The 22,471-nt window shown below is 41.5% G+C and overlaps 1 protein-coding gene across 2 annotated transcripts in view; it reads left to right on the forward strand.

Moving 5' to 3' along the window:
• The first annotated feature begins 534 nt into the window (after nt 1–534).
• Nucleotides 535–22,471, forward strand: part of KNG1 (kininogen 1) — a 30,068-nt gene continuing 8,131 nt past the window's right edge. Inside the window, exons 1-7 of one of the 2 annotated variants that reach the window (XM_058730786.1) lie at nt 535–933; nt 5,922–6,032; nt 7,027–7,111; nt 11,267–11,439; nt 12,322–12,429; nt 19,876–19,960; nt 20,827–20,999. In XM_058730786.1, the coding sequence (XP_058586769.1) occupies nt 739–933; nt 5,922–6,032; nt 7,027–7,111; nt 11,267–11,439; nt 12,322–12,429; nt 19,876–19,960; nt 20,827–20,999 (930 nt within the window). In that variant the 5' untranslated portion in view covers nt 535–738. The remainder of the gene's footprint in view (nt 934–5,921; nt 6,033–7,026; nt 7,112–11,266; nt 11,440–12,321; nt 12,430–19,875; nt 19,961–20,826; nt 21,000–22,471) is intronic. The other variant, XM_058730785.1, reaches the window with a different exon arrangement.

Below are 22,471 nucleotides of genomic sequence, written 5' to 3' on the forward strand. Positions count from 1 at the left end.
TAGGGGACACAGGACTTCACTCAATTCATCTCTTCTTGTGCTTCTCTCCTGTCTCCTCCACCCTTGGGAGCATTCTTCTTTCCGAAACCAATGCAACTGAGTGGAGACCTGACCAGAAACCAGATAGGATACACATATTTTATTTTAAGTTTTGCCAGTGTGCTGGTATGAGACTTATCCCCATGTGCATGGGCTCCTCAGACATGCCATGTGATTGGTAGCAACATGCTTTTTGGCAGCTAGAAATCTTGCAAAGAAACTATTGAAAGGTATCTTTGCATTGTACTCATTGTTGCATTGTTGTCCCATGTAGTGACCTTCAGAAACAGCTTTGGGAAAGTCATTTGGGGCAGGGAATAACAGATGTGGTTGGTGTTTTCTCCTCCTCCTTCATTGCTTTCTGTTCTGCTTTGGAATACAACATTGTGCAATCACCTGGAAATGTGTTCTGTGCTCCCACGTGCTTCTTGAATGCAAACAAGCGGGCCAATAACCTCAGTGTTGCAATGTTTTAGCCTGAAATCTGCTTGGATAACCAACCCAACAGAGCCATTTGTCCTTTGGAAATAGGGCAGATAGTATAGGAAAGCAGGAGTTCACCAGGACCCAGAGTGCTGAGGCAGAGAGAGGAAAGCACAGGGGAGATAAAGGATTGAGAATAGCTAAAATCACCATTCAAGTTGGCGCCCGGATCTTGGTGAAACCATCCCTCAGCTCCTGGAGGGAGACTGCTAAATCATGAAATTAATTGCTGTGCTTTTCCTTTGCTCTAGGCTGCTACCAAGCTTAACCGAGGAGTCCTTCTCACAAGATATCGATTGCAATGATGAAGACCTATTCAAGGCTGTGGACACTGCTCTGAAGAAATATAACAGTAGAAACCAAAGTGGCAACCAGTTTGTGTTGTACCGTGTAACTGAGGTCACCAGGACGGTGAGTAAGCTGTGCCTTACCTTGAGATCATTTGAGATTTGTGCTGTCACTTGGAGCCCAGCCCCCTTCCCCCACACCACACACACACACACACACACACACACACATACACACACACCAACAATCGCCAAAGAACTGACAAGCAGAGGTAGAAGCTTACGACTCTTTGGCCCGGGAGTGCAGGGCAGGGTATGACTCGTCCTGGGCCACCAAGCTTGGGTTCCTGGGTGATCAGAGAAGCAGCATCCTCAGATGAAAGGAAACAAAAGTAAATGGAGTCATTTGAAAGAAACTATGCAGACTAGGAGAATCCAGGAACTCAGATTGCAGCAAAAGAACTTCCTAAATGACTAGCTCTAGATTAAAATATAAAGACCTCCAGGGACACCAGGGTGGCTCAGTCGGTTAAGTGTCCAACTTCAGCTCAGGTCATGATCTCACCATTTGTGGGTTCGAGCCCCGCATTGGGTTCTGTGCCGACAGCTCAGAGCCTGAAGCCTACTTCAGATTCTGTGTCTCCCCTCTCTGCCTCTCTGCCTCTCACACTCTGTTTCTCTCTCTCTCAAAAAAAAAAAAAAAACATTAAAAAACAACTTTTTTAAAGATTTAAATAAAGACCTCCAGATCTCAGGTGGGGAGGGGGTGCTTAAGGGGAGATGTATAACAAATACCATATGATCTCATTATGCGTGGACTCTAAAAAGGTCTAACTGACCAAAGCAGAAAGCAGAAGGGTGGTTACCAGAGGCTGCGAGGTGAGCACAATGGAGGATGCTGGTCAGAGGGTAGAAGTTTTCAGTTATAAGATGAACAAGTCCTGGGGCGCCTGGGTGGCACAGTCGGTTAAGCGTCCGACTTCAGCCAGGTCACGATCTCGCGGTCCGTAGTTCGAGCCCCGCGTCAGGCTCTGGGCTGATGGCTCAGAGCCTGGAGCCTGTTTCCGATTCTGTGTCTCCCTCTCTCTCTGACCCTCCCCCGTTCATGCTATGTCTCTCTCTGTCCCCCCAAAAAAAAAAAAAAAGTTGAAAAAAAAAATTAAAAAAAAAAAAAAAAGATGAACAAGTCCTGGGGATCTAATGTACATCATGGTGCTTACAGTTAATAATACTGTATTGCATACTTGAAATTTGCTAGAAGACTATATTTTAAGTGTTCTCACCATACGTATATACACACAAAAGGTGAACTACATCAGATGATGTATATGTTAATCAGCTTGTTTGTAGCACTTTACAACATGTGTGTATATGTGTGTATGTGTGTGTATATATATATATATATAATCACATTGCACACTTGAAATATATGTAATTTTTATTTGTCAACTATACCTCAATAAAGCTAGAGGAAAGGGGAGTTATACCTAAGAGGAGGCAGAAATGAGATTAACATGCATCAGGCCAAATATCTACCATGAAGTCTGTATGGCTGAATGCGTCAAGGGTAACAGCAATGTTCTAGGTGTTTTCTAATATTTTTTATAACAAATTGGTGCACTCAGGTTGAAGACGAATCTTGACAGTGTTGTGATTTAAAAAAATACAGATCTTTCAATAATTTGTCCAAATGAATTTCACTATAAAACTTTGTGCCTGTGATAGTTATGTAACTGTTTACTTTGGCAGAGGGGGGAAAGCTAGTCATTTGACATGATCAGGATAAAGAAAAAAGCCCAGTGGACAGAATTTCTTTTTTTTCCTGAAAGTAAATTTGAGCCCTTCTGGTTCACAAACTAGTGTAATGCTGTAGATATGTGGTCCTGGCACTCTCAAGCAGCAGTTGATTAGTGTGATCTTCATTGGCTGACATCCACGGCAAATGTGGGTTTTTTCGTTCTAAAATGTCCATAGAGGGACGCCTGGGTAGCTCATTCACTTGAGACTTCCACTCTTGATTTCAGCTCAGGTCATGATCCCAGGGTGTGACTGAGCCCTGCATTGGGATCTGTGCTGAGTGTGGAGCTTAAGATTCTTTCTCTCTCCCTCTGCCCTTCCCCCCTTCTCTCTCATAAATAAATAAATAAGCAGCCTATAGAATCCTGCTTTACTTTGCCATGTGAGCACTATCTATATACCACCACAGCCAACATCTTTTTTTTTTAATTTTTGCTTAATGTTTATTTATTTTTGAGAGAGAGAGAGAGTGCAAGCTAGAGAGGCGCAGAGAGAGAGGGAGACACAGAATCTGAAGCAGGCTTCAGGCTCCGAGCTATCAGCACAGAGCCCGACGCGGGGCTCGAACTCACAAACCACAAGATCATGACCTGAGCCTAAGTCTCGGTCACTTAACCAACTGAGCCACCCAGGTGCCCCCCACCTACTTCTTTATCAAAATCTGAGATCTGGAAGGAACTTTGGAGACTATCCTCTTTGACTTAGTCATCCCAGATGCACCTAACACGACTCCAGCAGGCTCTGAGAGTCAGGAGACTTGGGATCTGGGGCTGCCTCTGCCTTTCCAAGGTGTGGGGACTGCTTCAGCCATGCCCATCTACTCAGGGCCTCCTTTCTCTCACCTGCAAAGTGTAGGGTTGGACAAAATCACCTCTCCGGTCCCTTGCCGCCTGAGATGTCAGGACTTTACATCTGGAAAGCTCTCATCTAACTCAACACCTTTGCACTTTTTTCTTTTCTTTTCTCTTCTTTCTTTTCTTTTCTTTTCTTTTCTTTTCTTTTCTTTTCTTTTCTTTTCTTTTCTTTCTTTTCTTTTTTTATTGAAGTATAGTTGACACAACATTACACTAGTTTCAGGTATACAATATAGTGATAAGTCTACACATTATGCCGTCCATGTTACACATTATTATGTATGACTACCATCTGTCACCATACAATGCTATGACAATATCATTGACTGTATTCCCTATGCTGTGCCTTTCATCCCTGTGACTTATTCATTCCATAACGGGAAGCCCGTATCTTCCATCCCGTTCACCGGTATTGCACAACCTCCTCAGCTCCTCCCCTATAGCAGCCATTGGTTTGTTCTCTGTATTTATGATCTGTTTCTGCTTTATGTTTGTTTATTTGTCTCAGTTTTTAAATTCCACATTTAAGTGAAATCATATGGTATTGTCTTTCCCTATCTGACTTATTTCACTTAGCATATTACCCTCTAGCTCCATCCATGATCTCAATCTTTTGTATGGCTGAGTAATATTCCATTATATATATGCCAAATCTTTATCCAGTCATCTATCAATGGATGCTTGAGTTGTTTCCATACCTTGGCTATTGTAAATAATGCTGTATGAAACATATAGATGTGTATATCTTTTCACATTAGTGTTTTGGGATTTTTTGGCTAAATACCTGGTAGTGAATTGCTGGATCATATGGTATTTCTATTTTTACTTTTTTAAGGAAACTCCATACTGTTGTCTAGAGTGGTTGCACCAATCGACATTCCCACTGACAGTGCAAGGGATTCCTTTTTCTCTACATTCTCATCAACACTTATGATTTCTTATCTTTTTGATTCTATCTGTTCTGACCGGTGTAAAATAATATATCTCATTGTGGTTTTGACTTGGATTTCCCTGATGATGAGTGATGTTGTGTGTCCTTTGGCCTATGTGTCCTTTGGCCATCCATTATATTGTCTCCAGAAAAATGTCTATTCAGGTCCTCTGCTCATTTTTTAATTGGGTTATTTCTTTTTTGCTTTTTCTTGTGGTGTTGGGTTGTATCAGTTCTTTATATATTTTGTATACTAACCCTTTATCGGATATGTCGTTTGCAAATATCTTCTCCCATTCAGGAGGTTGCCTTTCCATTTTGATGATGACTTCCTTCACTGTGCAGAAGCTTCTTAGTTTGGTGTATCCCCAGCAGTTTACTTCTGCTTTTGTTGCCCTTGCCTGAGAATGTCAGAGAAAGGGCCATGTCAGAGGAATTACTGCCTATGTTTTCTTCTAGGAGTTTTATGTTTTCATGCCTCACAGGTCTTTAAAGCACCTTCACTTTAAAGGTTTTATCTATTGTGGTGCCTGGGTGGCTCAGTTGATTAAGCGTCCCACTTGGGCTCATGTCATGTTCTCACGGTCCGTGAGTTCAAGCCCCACGTCAGGCTCTGTGCTGACAGCTCGGAGCCTGGAGCCTGCTTCAGATTCTGTGTCTCCCTCTCTCTCTGACCCTCCCCCATTCATGCTCTGTCTCTCTCTGTCTCAAAAATAAATAAACATTAAAAATAAATAAATAAATAAAGGGTTTATCTATTATCTCATGACATGCCAGAAAAAAAATAAAGCAAATAAAAATACTAAAGTTACCAAAAATTAACGCACCACTCAGAGATAACCATTAACATTTTTTTTGAAAATGAAAAAAAGGCCTCTTGTTTTCTTGGTGTAAAAGAAATATATGTTTACTTTTTAACAAGACAACTCATAAACGTTTGTTTAGAAAACAAAGTGAGACAGGGGTACCTGGGTGGCTCAGTTGGTTAAGCATCCGACTTCAACTCAGGTCATGATCTCCTGGTTTGTGAGTTTGAGCCCCGCATTGGGCTCTGTGCTGACAGCTCAGAGCCTGGAGTCTGCTTCAGATTCTGTGTCTACTCCTCTCTCTGTCCCTCTTATGCTTGTGCTCTGTCTCTCTCTGTCTCTCAATAATAAATAAATGTTTAAAAAAAGTTAAAAAAAAAAAGAAAACAAAGTGAGACAGCTGTACCTGCACCACTGAAAGACAAGCATTTTAACAGCTTTACTTTATAACTTTCCAGACTTCTAAAAGTCCTATGTATACCTATAAATTGGTTTCCACAAAAATGGGCTAATACTATGGATAATCTTGTAACTTACAAATACATATTTGTAAATACATTATGAACATTCTTCCAAGTAAATATTTATAACTTTCAGTGTTTTTAATAAATGTTTTGTTCTTGTTAAATCAAGATCGAATATTCATATCTGCATTGGGTCCCACACAAAGTATTTGTTGGAGCATTTGGATGAACCCTATGTGTCTTTGGTTGCTTTTTTTCAGGATGACCCTGAGACATTTTATTCCTTCAAGTACCAAATCAGGGAGGGAGACTGTTCTGTTCAAAGTGACAAAACATGGCAGGATTGTGACTACAAAGAATCTGCACAAGCTGTAAGTAGGTTGGTTGATGGTTCCCGAGCCCCCAGTTTTCTCCACCAAGACTGTCAGATTTTTCTTTTTTTAGAGCTAGAGATGTTAGTATTGTTAGGCCTCTTTGTAAGGAATGCATGTAAACCCTCCAATGTGTACAAAAGTCAGATGCTTGGTGTCTGTGTTCCCGTTCTCTGTATCAGAGCATGGAGACGCCAGCAGTTAAACAAAGAGAAAGCCCTCCATGAGAAGGGCACTCTAATGACCAATTAGGACAGCGGGCCAGTCCCCAAAGACACAACAGATCAACATTTGGGCCAAGATCAAGGGCTGGTGAGGGGAGATCACGGGTGCTTTACTTGCATCTGCCTGAGTGTAAATCCTCCTCTGCGTCCAACTAGCTGACCGCTCAGAACTGGTGTGCTGCCTCGTAAAGGGCAGCTAGCATTGCCTGCATCAGGTTGTTGGAGCATGAAATGAGATACAGTATGCAAAGAACCTTCTTTAATAGCCATGGCTATCTTCACCAAATGCCGAAGTGCCTGGCACAGCACGGCTTGATCGCTTGACCTTAATGACGGGGGAGTACGGACAGTGCCCAGAAGCAAGCCGTTCTCTCCACAGTCCCAGGATTCACCCCTTCATGTCACAACACTGGCGTCCTGCACATCATTTCAACGCTGAAATTGAAAGGGAAATCAAGAGGAGAGCTTAGGCTGGTTCTAAGGCACTGCATACATTTTGGTGAAAAGGAAACGTACTTCAAAACCTTGCCTTTATCCTGCCTCTCCTCCAACATCTCGTGATTTCAGTGGCTTGTAAAAATAAATAAATAAATAATCGTTAGGCTACAAAAGCTCTCCTTCTGGTGCCTCAAAACTCATTAGAAAATTTTTGGGGGCAAGTTTCAAAAAAAAGGGAAAGTCATATTGAGCCATAGTACTAGGTGTACTTCTCCATTTGAAAGATGAAGATAAATGGTCTCTCTCTCTCTTTCTTTTTCTTTTCTTTTTAGGCCACAGGAGAATGCTCCGCAACCGTCGGGAAGAGAGGGAATACAAAATTCTCCGTGGCTACGCAGACCTGCCAGATTACTCCAGGTAGCTGGCTTTACCTGGGGGGTGCTAGCCAGGGAGGAAATGAACCCTGTCAGTGTGGTGCCAGGAGCACAGCCTAGAAGAAGCCCCCTCCTGGTGGATGGTGGCAGCCTTGGGGGTGGGGCGGGGCCAGGGAGCTGCAGAGTCCAAGGTCAGGGCCAGGATCAGGCCAGTCATCCCCTCAGCACATCCCGACTCCCCTCCCGACTGCAGCATTGTATCCTCTGTGCGCAAAGGCTCTGAGAAGGGCTGAGAAGGCACAAGGGCTGCCTTCAATTATGGGCAAAGAGGGAGGGAGAAAAACATGGGCTTTGAGGTCAAACTTGGCCAGGAATCTTTCTGAGTTCTTCACCTTCTTGGCTTTCCTCTTCCATATCCAGTTCTTACAAGAAGTTGCTTTCAAAGAAAACCAGTCCAAAAGCAGAAAAGAACATACAAGTAATTAAAATCTTTTTTTGCTTGTTTGTTTGGAGTAGGTTTTGATTACGCAGTTTAAGGACTTTATCTCGGAGCATCTGGTTGGCTCAGTAAGTTGAGCGGCCAATTCTTGATTTTGACTCAGGTCATGATCCCAGGGTTGTGAGATCGAGCCCCCTGTTGGGCTCTGCACTGAGCAGGGAACCTGTTTCAAAATTCTCTGTCTCTGTCTCTCGCCCTCCCCTGCTCTTTCTCTCTCTCCCTCTCACTCTCTCAAAAAACAAAAAAAAACCAAAAAACAAAAAAACAAAAAAACACTTTCTCTTGTAAGCAAACTTTATCATCCAGTACACGGCAATTGTATATAGTGAGCGGCAAAGCTTAGCCAAACATTCAGAATGTACTTCTCGGTCCACATCCCTCATCTGAAACCTTTGTAACCAGATGTGTTTCAGAATCAAAAGTCACAATCTTTCTTTTAATTTTAAAAACCTCTCTCTAGAAATGTTGGGGCAGGGTGGAAAATCACTGGGACACAGAAGAGACTCCACTTCTCTCCAGCCCCCCATTAGTCTCCCCTCCCCACCCCCAGTCACAGCTGCCCCAGAGGAGGCCGACCCGCCTCCTCTCTTCTCCATCTCCTTCTGCCTCTTGTTCATTGTTCTTTCTTCTTCCATCACTAGTTCTCTCCCCTTTCCCCTGTATTCCAGTTTTCTAACTTGCCCACCACTGTCACCATAACTGGGGGTCGCCATGACTACTCAGCGGGGAAGTCTTTATTGGGACACACACACTTCCAGAGAGACCAAGAAACAGTTGCAGGGACGGTTGTGTCCACCTGCTAACGATGGAGGACGGGCTGTAGAACACCGCCCACCCGGCCTCCTGATTCTGTTCTGATGGCACTCGCTTGGGCAGGGAGAGCCCACTGGGCGAAGGGGCCTAGGACAGCCCCATGGCTCTTCCCCTTTCTACAGTGGGAGCTTCTACTAACCCATGGGTTAGGGCTATCTGTTAGGAACACTACTTTGTAATTTAATACAAAAGTACTTCTTTTTTAACATGTTACATTGGTTTATTACAATCCCCTCAGTGGTTCCCCATTCTCACAGCAGACCATGCTTAACCAAATTTAGAGGGTCTGTGAATACCCTGAAATTACGTGGAGAGCATTGTGAGTACGCGCATTTTCCTGCAGAGGGGCCGGGTTTTTCATCAGGCTCACGAGGGAGCCCAGGGGACTGGGAATATGGTTAGTAACCCTTGGCCTCCAAGGTGGGGCTTGGGCCCAGTAGCAGAGGACTCTCCACTGACTGTTCTGACCTCCATAGGCCCCCACTCCCCCGCCCTCCTGCTTTAAGCCCTGGCAAAATGTATATACACCATGTCCCACTCTGCTGTCCCTGACTCAACTTGCTTTCTTGGGAGCTATCCTTCCTTCTCAGGCTTTATTGCTCATGTTGCCTGGTTGATCTTTTTTTTTTTTTTTTTTTTTTTTTTTAGTTTATTTATTTATTTTGAGAGAGAGAATGTGCACAAGCAGGGAAGAGGCAGAGAGAGAGGGAGAGAGAATCCCAAGGAGGCTCTGCACTGTCAGTGTGGAGGCTGATGTGGGGGCTCGATCCAACAAACCACAAGATCATGACCTGAGCTGAAATCAAGAGTTGGACGCTTAACCGATTGAGCCGCCCAGGCGCCCCTACCTGGTTGACCTTGGCCCCTCTTGGCTCGGGCCTGTTCTCCTCAGGAAAGTTTTACTTGAGCTCAGTCTGGGCTCCTGACTTTCCAAGTTGTTGCCAAATTATATTGACATGGCCCATCTGCAGTTCTGACTCTCTCACTCAACTCCTTCACAGCAGTGACCATTACTAACGAATCAACGTACTCACGGTGCCTAGCTCCACACCTGGCACTTGACAACAGGTGCAAAACACCTTTTTTGCATTGAGTTGATACAAAATGTATTATATACCCTGAGCCAAGCTTCAAGGAGTTGTGATTAATTCTTAAAAAATAAATAAATAAGATGTATCTGTAATGTTTTACTTTTTATAAGAGTATAAATTCATGTCACTCTTTTATTTTATTATTTTTTTTTTACATTTATGTATTTTTTGAGAGACATAGAGAGACAGAGCACAAGTTGGGGAGGGGCAGAGAGATAGGGAGACACAGAATCCGAAGCAGGCTCCAGGCTCCGAGCTGTCAGGTCAGAGCCCGACGCAGGGCTCGAACTCACAAACCATGAGATCATGACCTGAGCTGAAGTCGGACGCTTAACCGACTGAGCCACCCAGGCGCCCCTCATGTCACCCTTTTAAAAAATGTTTATTTATTTATTTTTGAGAGAGAGGGAGAGGGAGAGAGAGATGGAGATGGAGATGGAGAGGGGGAGGGGCAGAGAGCAAGGGCGAATCCCAAGCAGGCTCTGCACAAGCAGAAGCCGGATGTGGGGCTCAAACCCACAAACTGAGATCATTATCTGAGCCCTTAACTAAGAGTCAGATGCTCAAATGACTGAGCCATCCAGGCGCCACTAAATTCATGTTACTTCTATGATTTAAAATTACTTTTGGGGCGCCTGGGTGGCGCAGTCGGTTAAGCGTCCGACTTCAGCCAGGTCACGATCTCGCGGGCCGTGAGTTCGAGCCCCGCGTCAGGCTCTGGGCTGATGGCTCGGAGCCTGGAGCCTGTTTCCGATTCTGTGTCTCCCTCTCTCTCTGCCCCTCCCCCGTTCATGGTCTGTCTCTCTCTGTCCCAAAAATAAATAAAAAACGTTGAAAAAAAATTTTTTTAAATAAAAAAATAAAAAAAAATAAAATTACTTTTAAATAGGGGCACCTGGGTGGCTCAGTCGGTTAAGCGTCCGACTTCGGCTCAGGTCACGATCTCACGGTCTGTGAGTTTGAGCCCCGCGTCGGGCTCTGGGCTGATGGCTCGGAGCCTGGAGCCTGCTTCCGATTCTGTGTCTCCCTCTCTCTCTGCCCCTCCCCCGTTCATGCTTTGTCTCTCTGTGTCTCAAAAATAAATAAAAAACGTTAAAAAATTTTTTTAAAAATTACTTTTAAATAAATTTAAAATAAGTGCACAATAGTATGCATGTAAGATGTTCCTAAGTAAATAATATAGGTTTATCTCTCTGGCTAAAAAGCGGTCTTGCATTCTCACTTTTTTTTTTTAACATTTATTTATTTATTTATTTATTTTTGAGAGACAGAGAGAGGCAGAGCATGAGTGAGGGAGGAACAGAGAGAGACGGAGACACAGAATCTGAAGCAGGCTCTAGGCTCTGAGCTGTCAGCACAGAGCCCGACCCGGGTCTTGAACCCACGAACTGTAAGATCATGACCTGAGCCAAAGTCAGATGCTTAACTGACTGAGCCACCCAGGCGCCCCTCACTTTTTTTTTTAACTTTATTTATTTATTTTGAGAGAGAGAGAGGAAGAGAGAGCAGAGGAAGGGCAGAGAGAAAGAATACCAAACAGGACCTCTGCTGCCAGCACAGAGCCCAACGTAAGGCTCAGTCCTATGAACCGTGAGATCGTGACCTGAGCTGAAATCGAAAACCAGTTGCTTAACCAACTAAGCCACCCAGGCGCCCCTCGCCTTCTCTTTCTTTAATGTATACTAGGATTTACTGGAAAGTTTACCAGGGCCTTCTAAGTTATCTTATTTAGGGAAGCATATGTGAACGAAGGTTTCAGTCATTAATGCTGCCCTTTTGCCTGCTCTTTGTCAAGCCGAGGGTCCTGTGGTGACAAGCCAGTATGACTGCCTTGGCTGTGTGCACCCCATATCGACTGCGAGCCTTGACCTGGAGCCCGTTCTCAGACACGCCATTCAACATTTTAACAACCACACTGGTCGTTCCCACCTCTTTGCTCTTAGAGAAGTCAAGAGGGCCCACAGACAGGTTTGTTCTTTAATTTTTCATTCCGCACGGTAGTCAGTATTACATGTTCTTTGTAGAGACAGTGCAGTGGAAAAGCCATTCTGTCCTTAGGGTCTTAAGAAAACCTTATTAATACCTCACTACCATGAGGCATACTTGGCTCCAAAAATTAAATTGTATCTAAAAAGATGGCCCAGCTTTCTGGGTACCCTCTAAATCATAGGTTCCGTACCATCAGGAAAAAAAGTAAATACTTGTAACTCTGGTCTTTTCGTTGCCTCCATTCGTTAAGCCTTTAGTGACGGTCGACTGGCTCCCTTGCATTTCAGCCTCTAATTACGAAGGACTCACTTTGGTCGGTAACATTCCCTGCTTTTAATCGACCTTCCAATTTGCTTTCATGCAATACATGTGTTTTGCTCAGTTATGTCCATAGCCAGCTATCAGGGTGCAACGGGGCCCAGATAAAGCAGGAGAAATCTCATTGCCTGGCAGTCTGGGAACCTGAGGACCTACTGGTCAAAGTCACCCAAGTTCCAGAGTTTTCTTCATCCATCTAGAACAGCATTATGCATATTTCACAAATTCAGTGGAAGACTTTCTTCCTGCCGCCTAGCTGAGGAAATACTGCTAGGTCTTACTTAAGGAAATACGGTACCTCTGCGTGTAGATTGCATTTGGTTGTTTGATGTGTAGGAGTGTGGTGCGTGCGTGTGCATATGTGCGTGCGTGCACATGGGGAGGGAGTGAGAGTCATAAAGCGCTCAATATTTATTCAGAAATGCCTTCTGCCTGGTAATAATCATCGTTCATATTTTTGAGCCAGGCAGAGCCTACACTCGTCATAACACTGTGAGTGATGTTTAAAGTGCCCTTTAAATATTCAGTCCAAAACTGTTTCAGGTGGTGGCTGGATGGAATTATGAAATTACTTACTCAATTGTGCAGACGAATTGCTCCAAGGAACATTTTCTATTCTTAACTCCAGACTGCAAGTCCCTTTTGAATGGTGTAAGTAGGCAAAAATCTAATTATAAAGTTCTTAGCATTTTGTGTCCAGTATTTCCAAGCGTGGAAAGTCTCAGCTGTGTGGGAAGACTCAGTCACTAAAATGTTAGGTGACATTCACCGGTTCACATTCCCTTGGGGATTCTGAAGCTCTCAGCATGGTCAGGCTGCCTTACCTACCCGGTCAGAGAATCTGCACATCTAGCAATAGCCCTTACAGATATAAGCAGGGAGTAGGAAGAGCCTGAGACAAAATAATGCCATGATCAAGTTTGTCTTTTCACGCCTTCACTTTCCTATCTTCTTTTCTTCCCCATGTGCTCAATGTCCTGACTCCAAGCTCTACCCAGAACAGTCCCTCATTTTCAACTTGTCTCTGCTTGTTTTCTCACCCTTTCTCCCCTGCTCTGATCTCTAACAAACACATCCCGAGTCTCCATCCCTTACGGACCCTTTCTGGGATGATATCTTTTGGTCTGAACCAAAATTATGTTAAAAGAGATCATCTCAAGGTAATCGTCATTAGCACATGTTGAGATAGCTAAGTCTGCTTCCGATTCTGTGTCTCTGCCCCTCCCCCGTTCATGCTCTGTCTCTCTCTGTCTCAAAAATAAACGTTAAATATATATATATATATATATATATATATATATACACACACGTATATATATACACATATATATATATACACATATATATATACACACACATATATATATACACATATATATATATACACACATATATATGTATGTGTATATATATATATATATATATATATTAAAAAAAAGAGATAGCTAAGGCATGAAGACCTCCCCAAGGATATTGGCATTTTAGCCAAAGACTGCTTTAAGCAATGGATGACTTAAATCCAGTAACTTGACTTTTAGGCTTCTAAACTATGGGAGGAAAATGAGGAATCCAGACAGCAAGGTGTTAATTTCAGCCTTATTATTAATAGAAAAACATTGGAAGTAACATATCTTCAGCAGTAGGGAATGGTTAAATAAATTATAGTAGTATATCCATATAGTAGAGTATGTGTGGCCATTAAGATTCTGTTTCAAGTTTTTAGTGACTTAGTGAAATGGCTATAATATGTTAAGTAAAAAAAATAAGGTAAAGAACTATATAGACAGATTCATTCAAACGTGTAAAGGAAACATAAGTATCAATAGTGATGAGAAACAAATATGCCAAAATATAAAATATCATTAACCTTCAGGTGGGAATATAGGTGTTTTTTTCTGATTCTTCATACTTTTTGGAACTCTTCAGTCCTTCTCAATGTTTCTGTTGAAGCATATACTAATTTCATAATTGGAAAATTCCCAGAGTGGGAGAAAAAATTTGCAAATCACTTATCTGATAAGGGGTTAGGATGAAGACTATATTAAAAACCTCTACAATGTAACAACAAAAAGACAACCCAATTTAAAAACAGGCAAAGGGATTAAAAAGATATTACTCGGGGCGCCTGGGTGGCTCAGTCGATTGAGTGTCTGACTTCGGCTCAGGTCACGATTTCACAGTTCGTGGGTTTGAGCCCCACGTCGGGCTCTGTGCTGACAGTTTGGAGGCTGGAGCCTGCTTCGGATTCTGTGTCTTCCTCTCTCTCTGCCCCTAACCCACTCGCATTCTGTCTCTGTCTCTCTCAAATATAAATAAACATTAAAAAAATTTTTTAAAGATATTTCTCTAAAAAAAAACTATAAATGGCCAATAAGCACCATCAGAAGAATGTGACTACAAACCACAGTGAGATGCCACTTCAGATCCAGAGGATGGTTATAATTTTTAATCATTGGAAAATAGCAAGTAATGAGGCAGCTGTGGAGAAATTAGAACTTTCGCATATTCCTGCTGGGAATGCAAAATGATGCAGCCACTGCGGAAAACAGTTTAGCAGTCCCTCGAAAAGAAAAACATAGAGTTACCATATGACCCAGCAGCTGCACGCCTAGGCGTATACCCCAAAAGAATTGAAAACGGGGACTCAAACAGTTAGTTGGATGTCAATATTCATTGTAGCATTATTCCCAATAGCCAAAAGGTGGAAATAACCCAAAGGTCCATCAACAGATGAATGGGTAAACGAAATGTCATCTATGGATAAGACAATGGAAAATGTTTAGCCATAGAAAGGAAAGAAGATCTGATACATGCTACAATGTGGATGAACCTTGAAATCATGCTAAGTGAAATAAGCTAGACACAAAAGGACAAATGTATGATTCCACTTATATGAAATACCTAGCATAAGCACATTCATAGAGACAAAAAGTAGATTAGAGCTTATCAGAGGCTGGAGGAGGGAGAATGGGGATTTATTGTTTAATAATTGTTTATTGAGGTGATGAAAATTTTTGGAAACAGTGGTGATGGCAGCACACGACTGAATGCAATTAATGCCACTGAATTGTACATTAAAAAAAATTTTTTTTAACGTTGATTTATTATTGAGAGACAGAGAGACACGGAGCGTGAGTAGGGGAGGGGCAGAGAGAGCGGGAGACACAGAACCCGAAGCAGGCTCCAGGCTCTGAGCTGTCAGCACAGAGCCCGACACGAGGCTTGAACGCACAAAACGCAGGATCATGACCTAGGCCGAAGTTGGACGCTCAACCGACTGAGCCACCCAGGCACCCCTGAATTGTACATTTTTAAATGGTTAAAATAGCAAATTTTACACTGTATCTATTTTACCATAATAAAAAAAAAACAGTAAAAAGAGAGAGGAATCTTCTAAAAAGATATGTTCTCACTACTATTTAACTTTGCCAGTTTGATTCAAGTCTGACGTTCAAGCATCCATTAACACCTCCTGCTTTTACATTTAGTTAACGGCTTGAGGTTACATAAGCCTACATCCTTTCTAGCTTTAATCTTTCTATTTGTGAGGCCTCAATTTAGTTTTCTATTTGCAACACAGAGAGACACTCAAAGGCCAGTTGGAGCCACAAAGCCAATCAGATTTTTGGTTCAGCCTCTCTGGGCCTCCACTTCCTCATTTATAAAAGCGTGAAGAACACAGTTGGTTAAGCGTCCAACTTTGGCTCAGGTCATAATCTTGCAGTTTGTGGGTTCAAGCCCCAAGTCAGGTTCTGTGCTGACAGCTCGAGCCTGGAGCCTGATTCAGATTCTGTCACTCTCTCTTTCTCTCACTCTCTCTCTCTCTCTGCCCCTCCCTCATTGCACTCTCTTTCTCTCTCTCTCAAAAACAAACATTAAAATAAAAATTTTAAAAGAGTGAAGAACAACACCTGTCTCACAGAGGTGTTAGTATAGCTTAAGGGCATGGAATAGAAATGAAGTGTTCTGGGGGCGCCTGGGTGGCGCAGTCGGTTAAGCGTCCGACTTCAGCCAGGTCACGATCTCGCGGTCCGTGAGTTCGAGCCCCGCGTCAGGCTCTGGGCTGATGGCTCGGAGCCTGGAGCCTGTTTCCGATTCTGTGTCTCCCTCTCTCTCTGCCCCTCCCCTGTTAATGCTCTGTCTCTGTCCCGAAAATAAATTAAAAAAAAAAAAGAAAAAGAAATGAAGTGTTCTGCCCACATTGGTATAGTTTAAGGCCTTGCTGTTCAAAGTGTGTTACAATGACCAGCAGCATCAGCATCACCAGGGAAGCTGTTAGAAAAGTAGAATCTCAACCACCCCCATGCCTTCTAAATCAGAATCTGCATATTAACAAGATCCTCAGGTGATTTGTTTGCATACTAAGGCTTGAAAAGCACCACATAAGAGGTTTCATAAGTAGTTCTCAGGCCATGCTGCATATTAGAATCACTCAGCTAGCTTTAAAAAATGCCTATTCCCAGGCCATTCCCCCAGACGTTCTGATGTAATTGGCCTGGGTGTGTCCCTGGAATCAGAATGATCTAAAATCTTCTCATGTAAACTAAATATGCCGATAGAATTGAGAACCTTTGGGCTACTTCCAGCTTCCTCACCCCATCCAAAATTAAGATATCGTAAATGTGGGGGCGCCTGGGTGGCTCAGTCGGTTAAGCGGCCGACTTCAGCTCAGGTCATGATCTCACGGTCCATGAGTTCAAGCCCCGCGTCCGGCTCCGTGCTGACAGCTCAGAGCCTGGAGCCTGCTTCCGATTCTGTGTCTCCCTCTCTCTGACCCTCCCCCGTTCACGCTCTGTCTCTCTCTGTCTCAAAAATAAATAAACGTTAAAAAATAATAATTAAAAAAAAAAAGATATCGTAAATGTGGTGTTCGCTGTATCTTTAAAAAATATGACATTATATATATGTTCCTTTATTGGAAATATACATATATAGAAAACTTTAAGAAAATGCAGAAACATAGAAACAAATACCACTGAATCACACATTCCCAAATATCCAAAGATAACTTAGTATATTTCCCTTTTTTGTAGGGGACATGGACAATTTTTAGTGATTTTTTTTGTCTGTATATATATCTAGAATATTTCTCACTAATGATAATCCTAGATTCATTTTGTTTTTTGTTGCTGGTTATTGCTATTAGGAATTAAATCCTTATGTTTGTATTGTTTCTCTTTTAAATAAGTTATTATATATACAACTGTATCAATTTTTATTTATTTTTCTTATATTCAGCAACTTCACTGAATTCTTATTAGCTCTAACAGCTTCTCATTGATTCTTTTCATCCAGGCATACAATAATATCTTATGCAAAAAATACCTTTATTTTCTTCTTTCTGATGCTTATTTTTTTGTTCTATATCTCAATGAATTGACCCAAATAGCCAGAGATAATTTTTGAAACAATGGTGATTACACACTGTCATGTTTTAGGCCTGATTTTATTTGAAAAGCCTCTAGAATTTTGTCATTATTTTGCTGTGGGTTCCAGGCAGACATTCGTTGTCATGTTAAGGAAGCATCCTTACATTCCTGTTCTTTAAAGAGTTTTGTTCTGTTTTGGTTTGGTTTTAAATAAGGAATTGGTATTGAATTTAGCTTTAGAATAGATGTTAAAATATGATATTAAATTTTTCTAATTTTAATCTGTTATGTTGTTTTGACAGCTTTCCTAACAGCGATCTTTAGATTCTTAAACTGAACTCACTATGTGTTTAGTGTTAATTATTATTTAAATATGCTTCTGGATCCTATTTCTAGTTTAGAAATTCTACATCTATATTTACAAATGAAAGTGGCTTAACAGTTTCTGGGTGTGTGTTTGTATGTGTGTTCTATTTTTTTAGGTTTTAATATCTTGATTACAGTTTTACAGAATGAAAATAGTTTGCCACTATTTTCTTTTTTTTTTTTTAAGTTGATTTATGTTATTCTAGTAATCTCTATGCCCATTGTGGGGCTTGAACCCATGACCCTGAGATCAAAATTCATCTGCTCCACCAACTGAGCCAGCCAAGCACCTCTGCCACTATTTTCTGTATTCAGAGACAGTTTATATAACATGGGAATATATATACCTTAATTTTTGAAATTATTCATCCATAAAACATCTCTGTTATTTGGAGGTGGAAAGTAGAATGGAAGTTTAGACTAGGAATAGCATTCTCTCCTTCTTCTCCAGTCATTGGTCTATTCAAGTTTTCTTCTTGTTTTTAAGTCAATATTGGTTATTTATAGTTTTTGAGGAAAGTATCTATTTCTTTGGGATTTAAATGGTCATATACTTGTTTATAATATTCTCTTATATTTTTATACTCCTCTGTATACTTTGCTATGTTGCCTTTCATATACATTTGATTTTTTTCCTTACCTCAAGAGTGATCTTTTGGATTTTTTTTTAAATGTTTATTTATTTATTTTGAGAGACAGAGGGAAAGAGAGCAAGCAAGTGAGCAGGGAGTGACAGAGAGAGAGAGAGAGGGAGAGAGAGAATCCTAAGCAGCTTCCTAGTTATCAGCAGGGAGCCCTATGTGGGCTCAGTCTCACAAATCATGAGGTCATGACCTGAGCCAAAATCAAGAGTCAGATGCTTAACTGAGCCACTTAGGTGCCCCTGGATTTATTTTTTAATGCTAGTGCTTTCTGTTTCCTAACTTATCAGTTTTGAAAAGTTTATAATCTGGCTTTATCTTGTTTTCTCCTTCTTATTTTCCTTGAGCCTATTTATTATTGTTTCCTTTTTGAATTTTTTGAGAGAAACACCTACATTTGGAGTTGTTTTGTTTGTTTCTCTTCTCCCTTTTTTTTTTTAAACATGTATTTATTTTTGAGACAGAGAGAGACAGAGCATGAATGGGGGAGGGTCAGAGAGAGAGAGGGAGACACAGAGTCGGAAACAGGCTCCAGGCTCTGAGCTGTCAGCACAGAGCCCGATGCGGGGCTTGAACTCACGAACCGCGAGATCATGACCTGAGCCGAAGTCGGACGTTTAACCGACTGAGCCACCCAAGCGCCCCTCTTCTCCCTTTTTAAATTACAAAAGCATATAAAGCCACAAGGTAATTCTAAATGGTGCTCTGGCAATATGATGTGGAATTCTCATTTTTCTTCTTTCGTCTCTCACTTTTTTCCTTATCCAAGGAACCCTGCCTATTTAGGCAAATGTGTTTATATTTCCAAGTTGTTTATTTGTTTCAATTTACGTCATTAATTTTCAGGGAGTTTTTTTTTTTTTTTTTCTTTTTGGTGCTGAGGCCAAAGAACATGGCCTGTATTGTTTTTGATTTGCTAAATTTATTGAGCCGTTTTTGTGACCTAGAATGGAAGCGATTAAAAATTTTGCATCATACTTATGAAAGTGTCACTTTAAATCATGTGTATTGTATGAAATTATGATTTAAATAAATCTTTATTATGTTACTCAAGTCTTCTGTGACCTTATTTATTTATTTATTCCATTTGGCCTGTCTTAGGTTTATACTTGTACATTAAATTTTCCCACCACAATGATTTTTATCCATTTCTATTCCTATACATTTTCTGCTTTATGTATCTTGATCCCATGCTTCTAGACTGTATCTTTTACAAAAATAAAATAATCTTTTTTACTACATTTGTGAGGTTTTTTGTTACCTTGAATTTTACTTTTTCCAATATTAATTATATTTTAGCTCCTTTTTTTGTCATACTTGCCTCCTATAGCTTTGCTCATTCATTATATTTAACCTTTCTTTTTTTATGATCAGAAATTATACTTGAAGATGCAATACATTAATTTTGTTTTTAACTTAATCTAAAAACATTTGCCTTTCTAAAAGAAAATTTTATCCGTTCATTTATATGGTTATTATTTCTATACTAGGTATTCTTATCATCTCGTTTCATGTTTCTGTGGGTTTGTGTCTACTGTTCATTGTTGATGCTGTTAACTAATTGTTTTTTATTCTCCCTTTGCGATCAGACTGTGTTTCCTTTTGGTTCTCTATGTGATGATTTGTAAAGTCAATATACTATTTTTAGTATACTAGTTGTTTATTTAAAGCTTCTTAAACATGTGTTTACTTTATGTACCTATGTCCTTTTTAAAAACCAGGATATCGGTGAATGTACAGATCATGCACACGTGGATCTGCAGCTAAGAATTGCTTCTTTGTCGCAGAAGTGTGAACTCTATCCAGGTAGGAGCTGATGCGTGCTAGTGCTCTATGCTGCATGTTGGTCCCTGACAACTAGCTAGGTCTTTTCACAGAACTCGTGCTTTGGTGTCTGTCATTTGCCACAAAGTCTATATGACCAGCAGGTTTACTGAGAACAACTTAGCCCATCTCTGCCCAGCAGTATGGCGGTAGGCATAGGGGAGACTGCTCTGGAAGTAGCCGGGAGGGAATGTGGTGGCAAAAGGGGAAATTGCTGGCCTCTGGGTACAACACCAGCCAGTTTCCTTGTACAAGATGTCCCTAAAATCAGGTGCTGTAAATGGGGAAAGCTGCATCTCATTTTTGACCACTCAGAGTAAAAATAAGCCTTTCAATTAAAGATTTTTTCCCCTACATGTTATAATGGAGGGAAAGGGAAATACTGCAAGATTATGGCCAAGTCCTTATTTCTTATGTCAAGCGTCAGTTTTTCTCACCCTCGGAAGATAGTTGTATACATTTCCTGATGAGAAGCATGACTGAAGCTGCCTGCTCCCCGGAAAAATAGGACTTACATTTTTCCCACTAGAGAATCTTTCCTTTAAGTTAAGCATTGCTTTTTGCAGTTTCCATGACAAATGCAAAAACTTAGGAAAAGTACAGCATATCAATTGAGCCACTAGTGTCTCCTGACTGAATGTTTCCCCTAAACACACTTGGCTCTGAGAAGAGGAAAAGAGGAGAGGCAGTAAGGTGAAGGTCAGACAGACAACCTCCACCCACTCACTCCTGGGCCTTGGGCTGTCATGTGATCCTCTGTAAATGACCCTGCAGGTCATGTGCAGGGGAGGTAGTAGGATACACTTCTCCTTCAGTGACACGCTGACTTAAAAGCTGATTTTTTTCAGGAGAGGATTTTATAGAACCGCCTCCCAGTATTTGCCCTGGCTGTCCCAAAGAGATACCTGTCAACAGCCCAGAGCTGGAGGTGGCTCTGAATCATTCCACTGCAAAGCTTAATGCAGAGAATAATGGAACGTTCTATTTCAAGATTGACCACGTGAAAAGTGCAACAGTACAGGTCTGTAAATTATGCTACAAAAATAGTGATCTTATAGCCGATGTGTGAATGGCTTACTAATTTTACCACTGTCCTTGGCTCTGCATTGAGAACCAGTGTCACGGTGAACAGGATTTGGGAGATTTGAATTTCAAGTCCCAACCTCGCTGCATTCTTTGTGAGTGATCTTGGAAGAGTCACTTAGAACATTTTCTCCATTTTCTCTCTGTAAACGATAGGGGTGAAGATCAAATAAGAACATATATGTCAGTCACTTTTCAAACTCTCAATCGCTCTCTAAATACTAGCAACTATTCTATAATTAACAAAATTCAGTGCTAGGAAAAGCAAGAGTCATTCTTTGCCTTTCTGGACTCATCTCTCACTGTGGCATCACTTTGTGCCTTGGGCTCAGCCCCATCATCTGTCACTGCCCAGGCTGTCTTCACCCTCTCACCTCCAAGTCATTTCTCCCCTACCTGGGGGACCCTTCCCTCCTACAAATGTACCCTCTGGGGATTCATCTCTCTTTCCATGCCCTGTCAATAGAGACAAAGGAGTGTCCTGGTCCAGGGGTTAAGAGACCCAGCTTTACCACAGCACCACCAATGTCCTCAGCAACCCCACAGCCAGCCACTCAGACTCACTCAGCCCTTGTGTTCCCATCTGAAAATCGAGTGCCTGGATTAATAGATCCCAAATTCCTTCCACTCCAGCAACCTATGACCAATGTATTCATGAACAGAGTCCTATGGTAGACCTCAAAACTGGCTTCTGTAAATACCAGCTAAAGAAAAGTCATCAAAATAAAACCAAACTGTTACAGCAAGCCAACATGATCTTTATAATCTGGTGAAAGAAATATCACTAAAAACGAGCTCATACTTTTGACTTAGTAATTGAATTTCTAGAACTAGAAACTAGAAGTCGTCTTTATGTACAATGATATTCGCTGCAGCTTTAACAATAAAAGCCAAAAAGAAAAGGTAAACTGTCAAAATGATCAATAATACAGAGGTGATGAAATATGTCTGGCATACCCTTCAAATGGAGCAAATAAGCAGCAGCTTAAAGTATCTTTCTGAGGCGCTCTTGGCGTGTGGGCAATGACCCGTGTTAAAATATGCAGTGGAAAACAAGAAGCCATAAAACTGAACACACATTCATCTTTGAAAAAGTACAGAAGACAGGGGCGCCTGGGTGGCTCAGTTGATAATGCGTCCGACTTCGGCTCAGGTCATGATCTCACGGTCTGTGAGTTTGAGCCCCGCATCAGGCTCTGTGCTGACAGCTCGGAGCCTGGAGCCTGCTTCGGATTCTGTGTCTCCCTCTCTCTCTGCTCCTCCCCTGCTCACACTCTGTCTCTGTCTCTGTCTCTGTCTCTGTCTCTGTCTCTCTCTCAAAAATAAATAAACATTAAAAAAAATTTTTTTTTAAAGTACAGAAAACAATGCTGAAAAGAAACAGGTGCCTCACGCTATTCACAGTGGTGG

This window comes from Neofelis nebulosa, chromosome 5 (assembly GCF_028018385.1).
Source record: "Neofelis nebulosa isolate mNeoNeb1 chromosome 5, mNeoNeb1.pri, whole genome shotgun sequence".
NCBI lineage: Eukaryota > Metazoa > Chordata > Mammalia > Carnivora > Felidae > Neofelis > Neofelis nebulosa.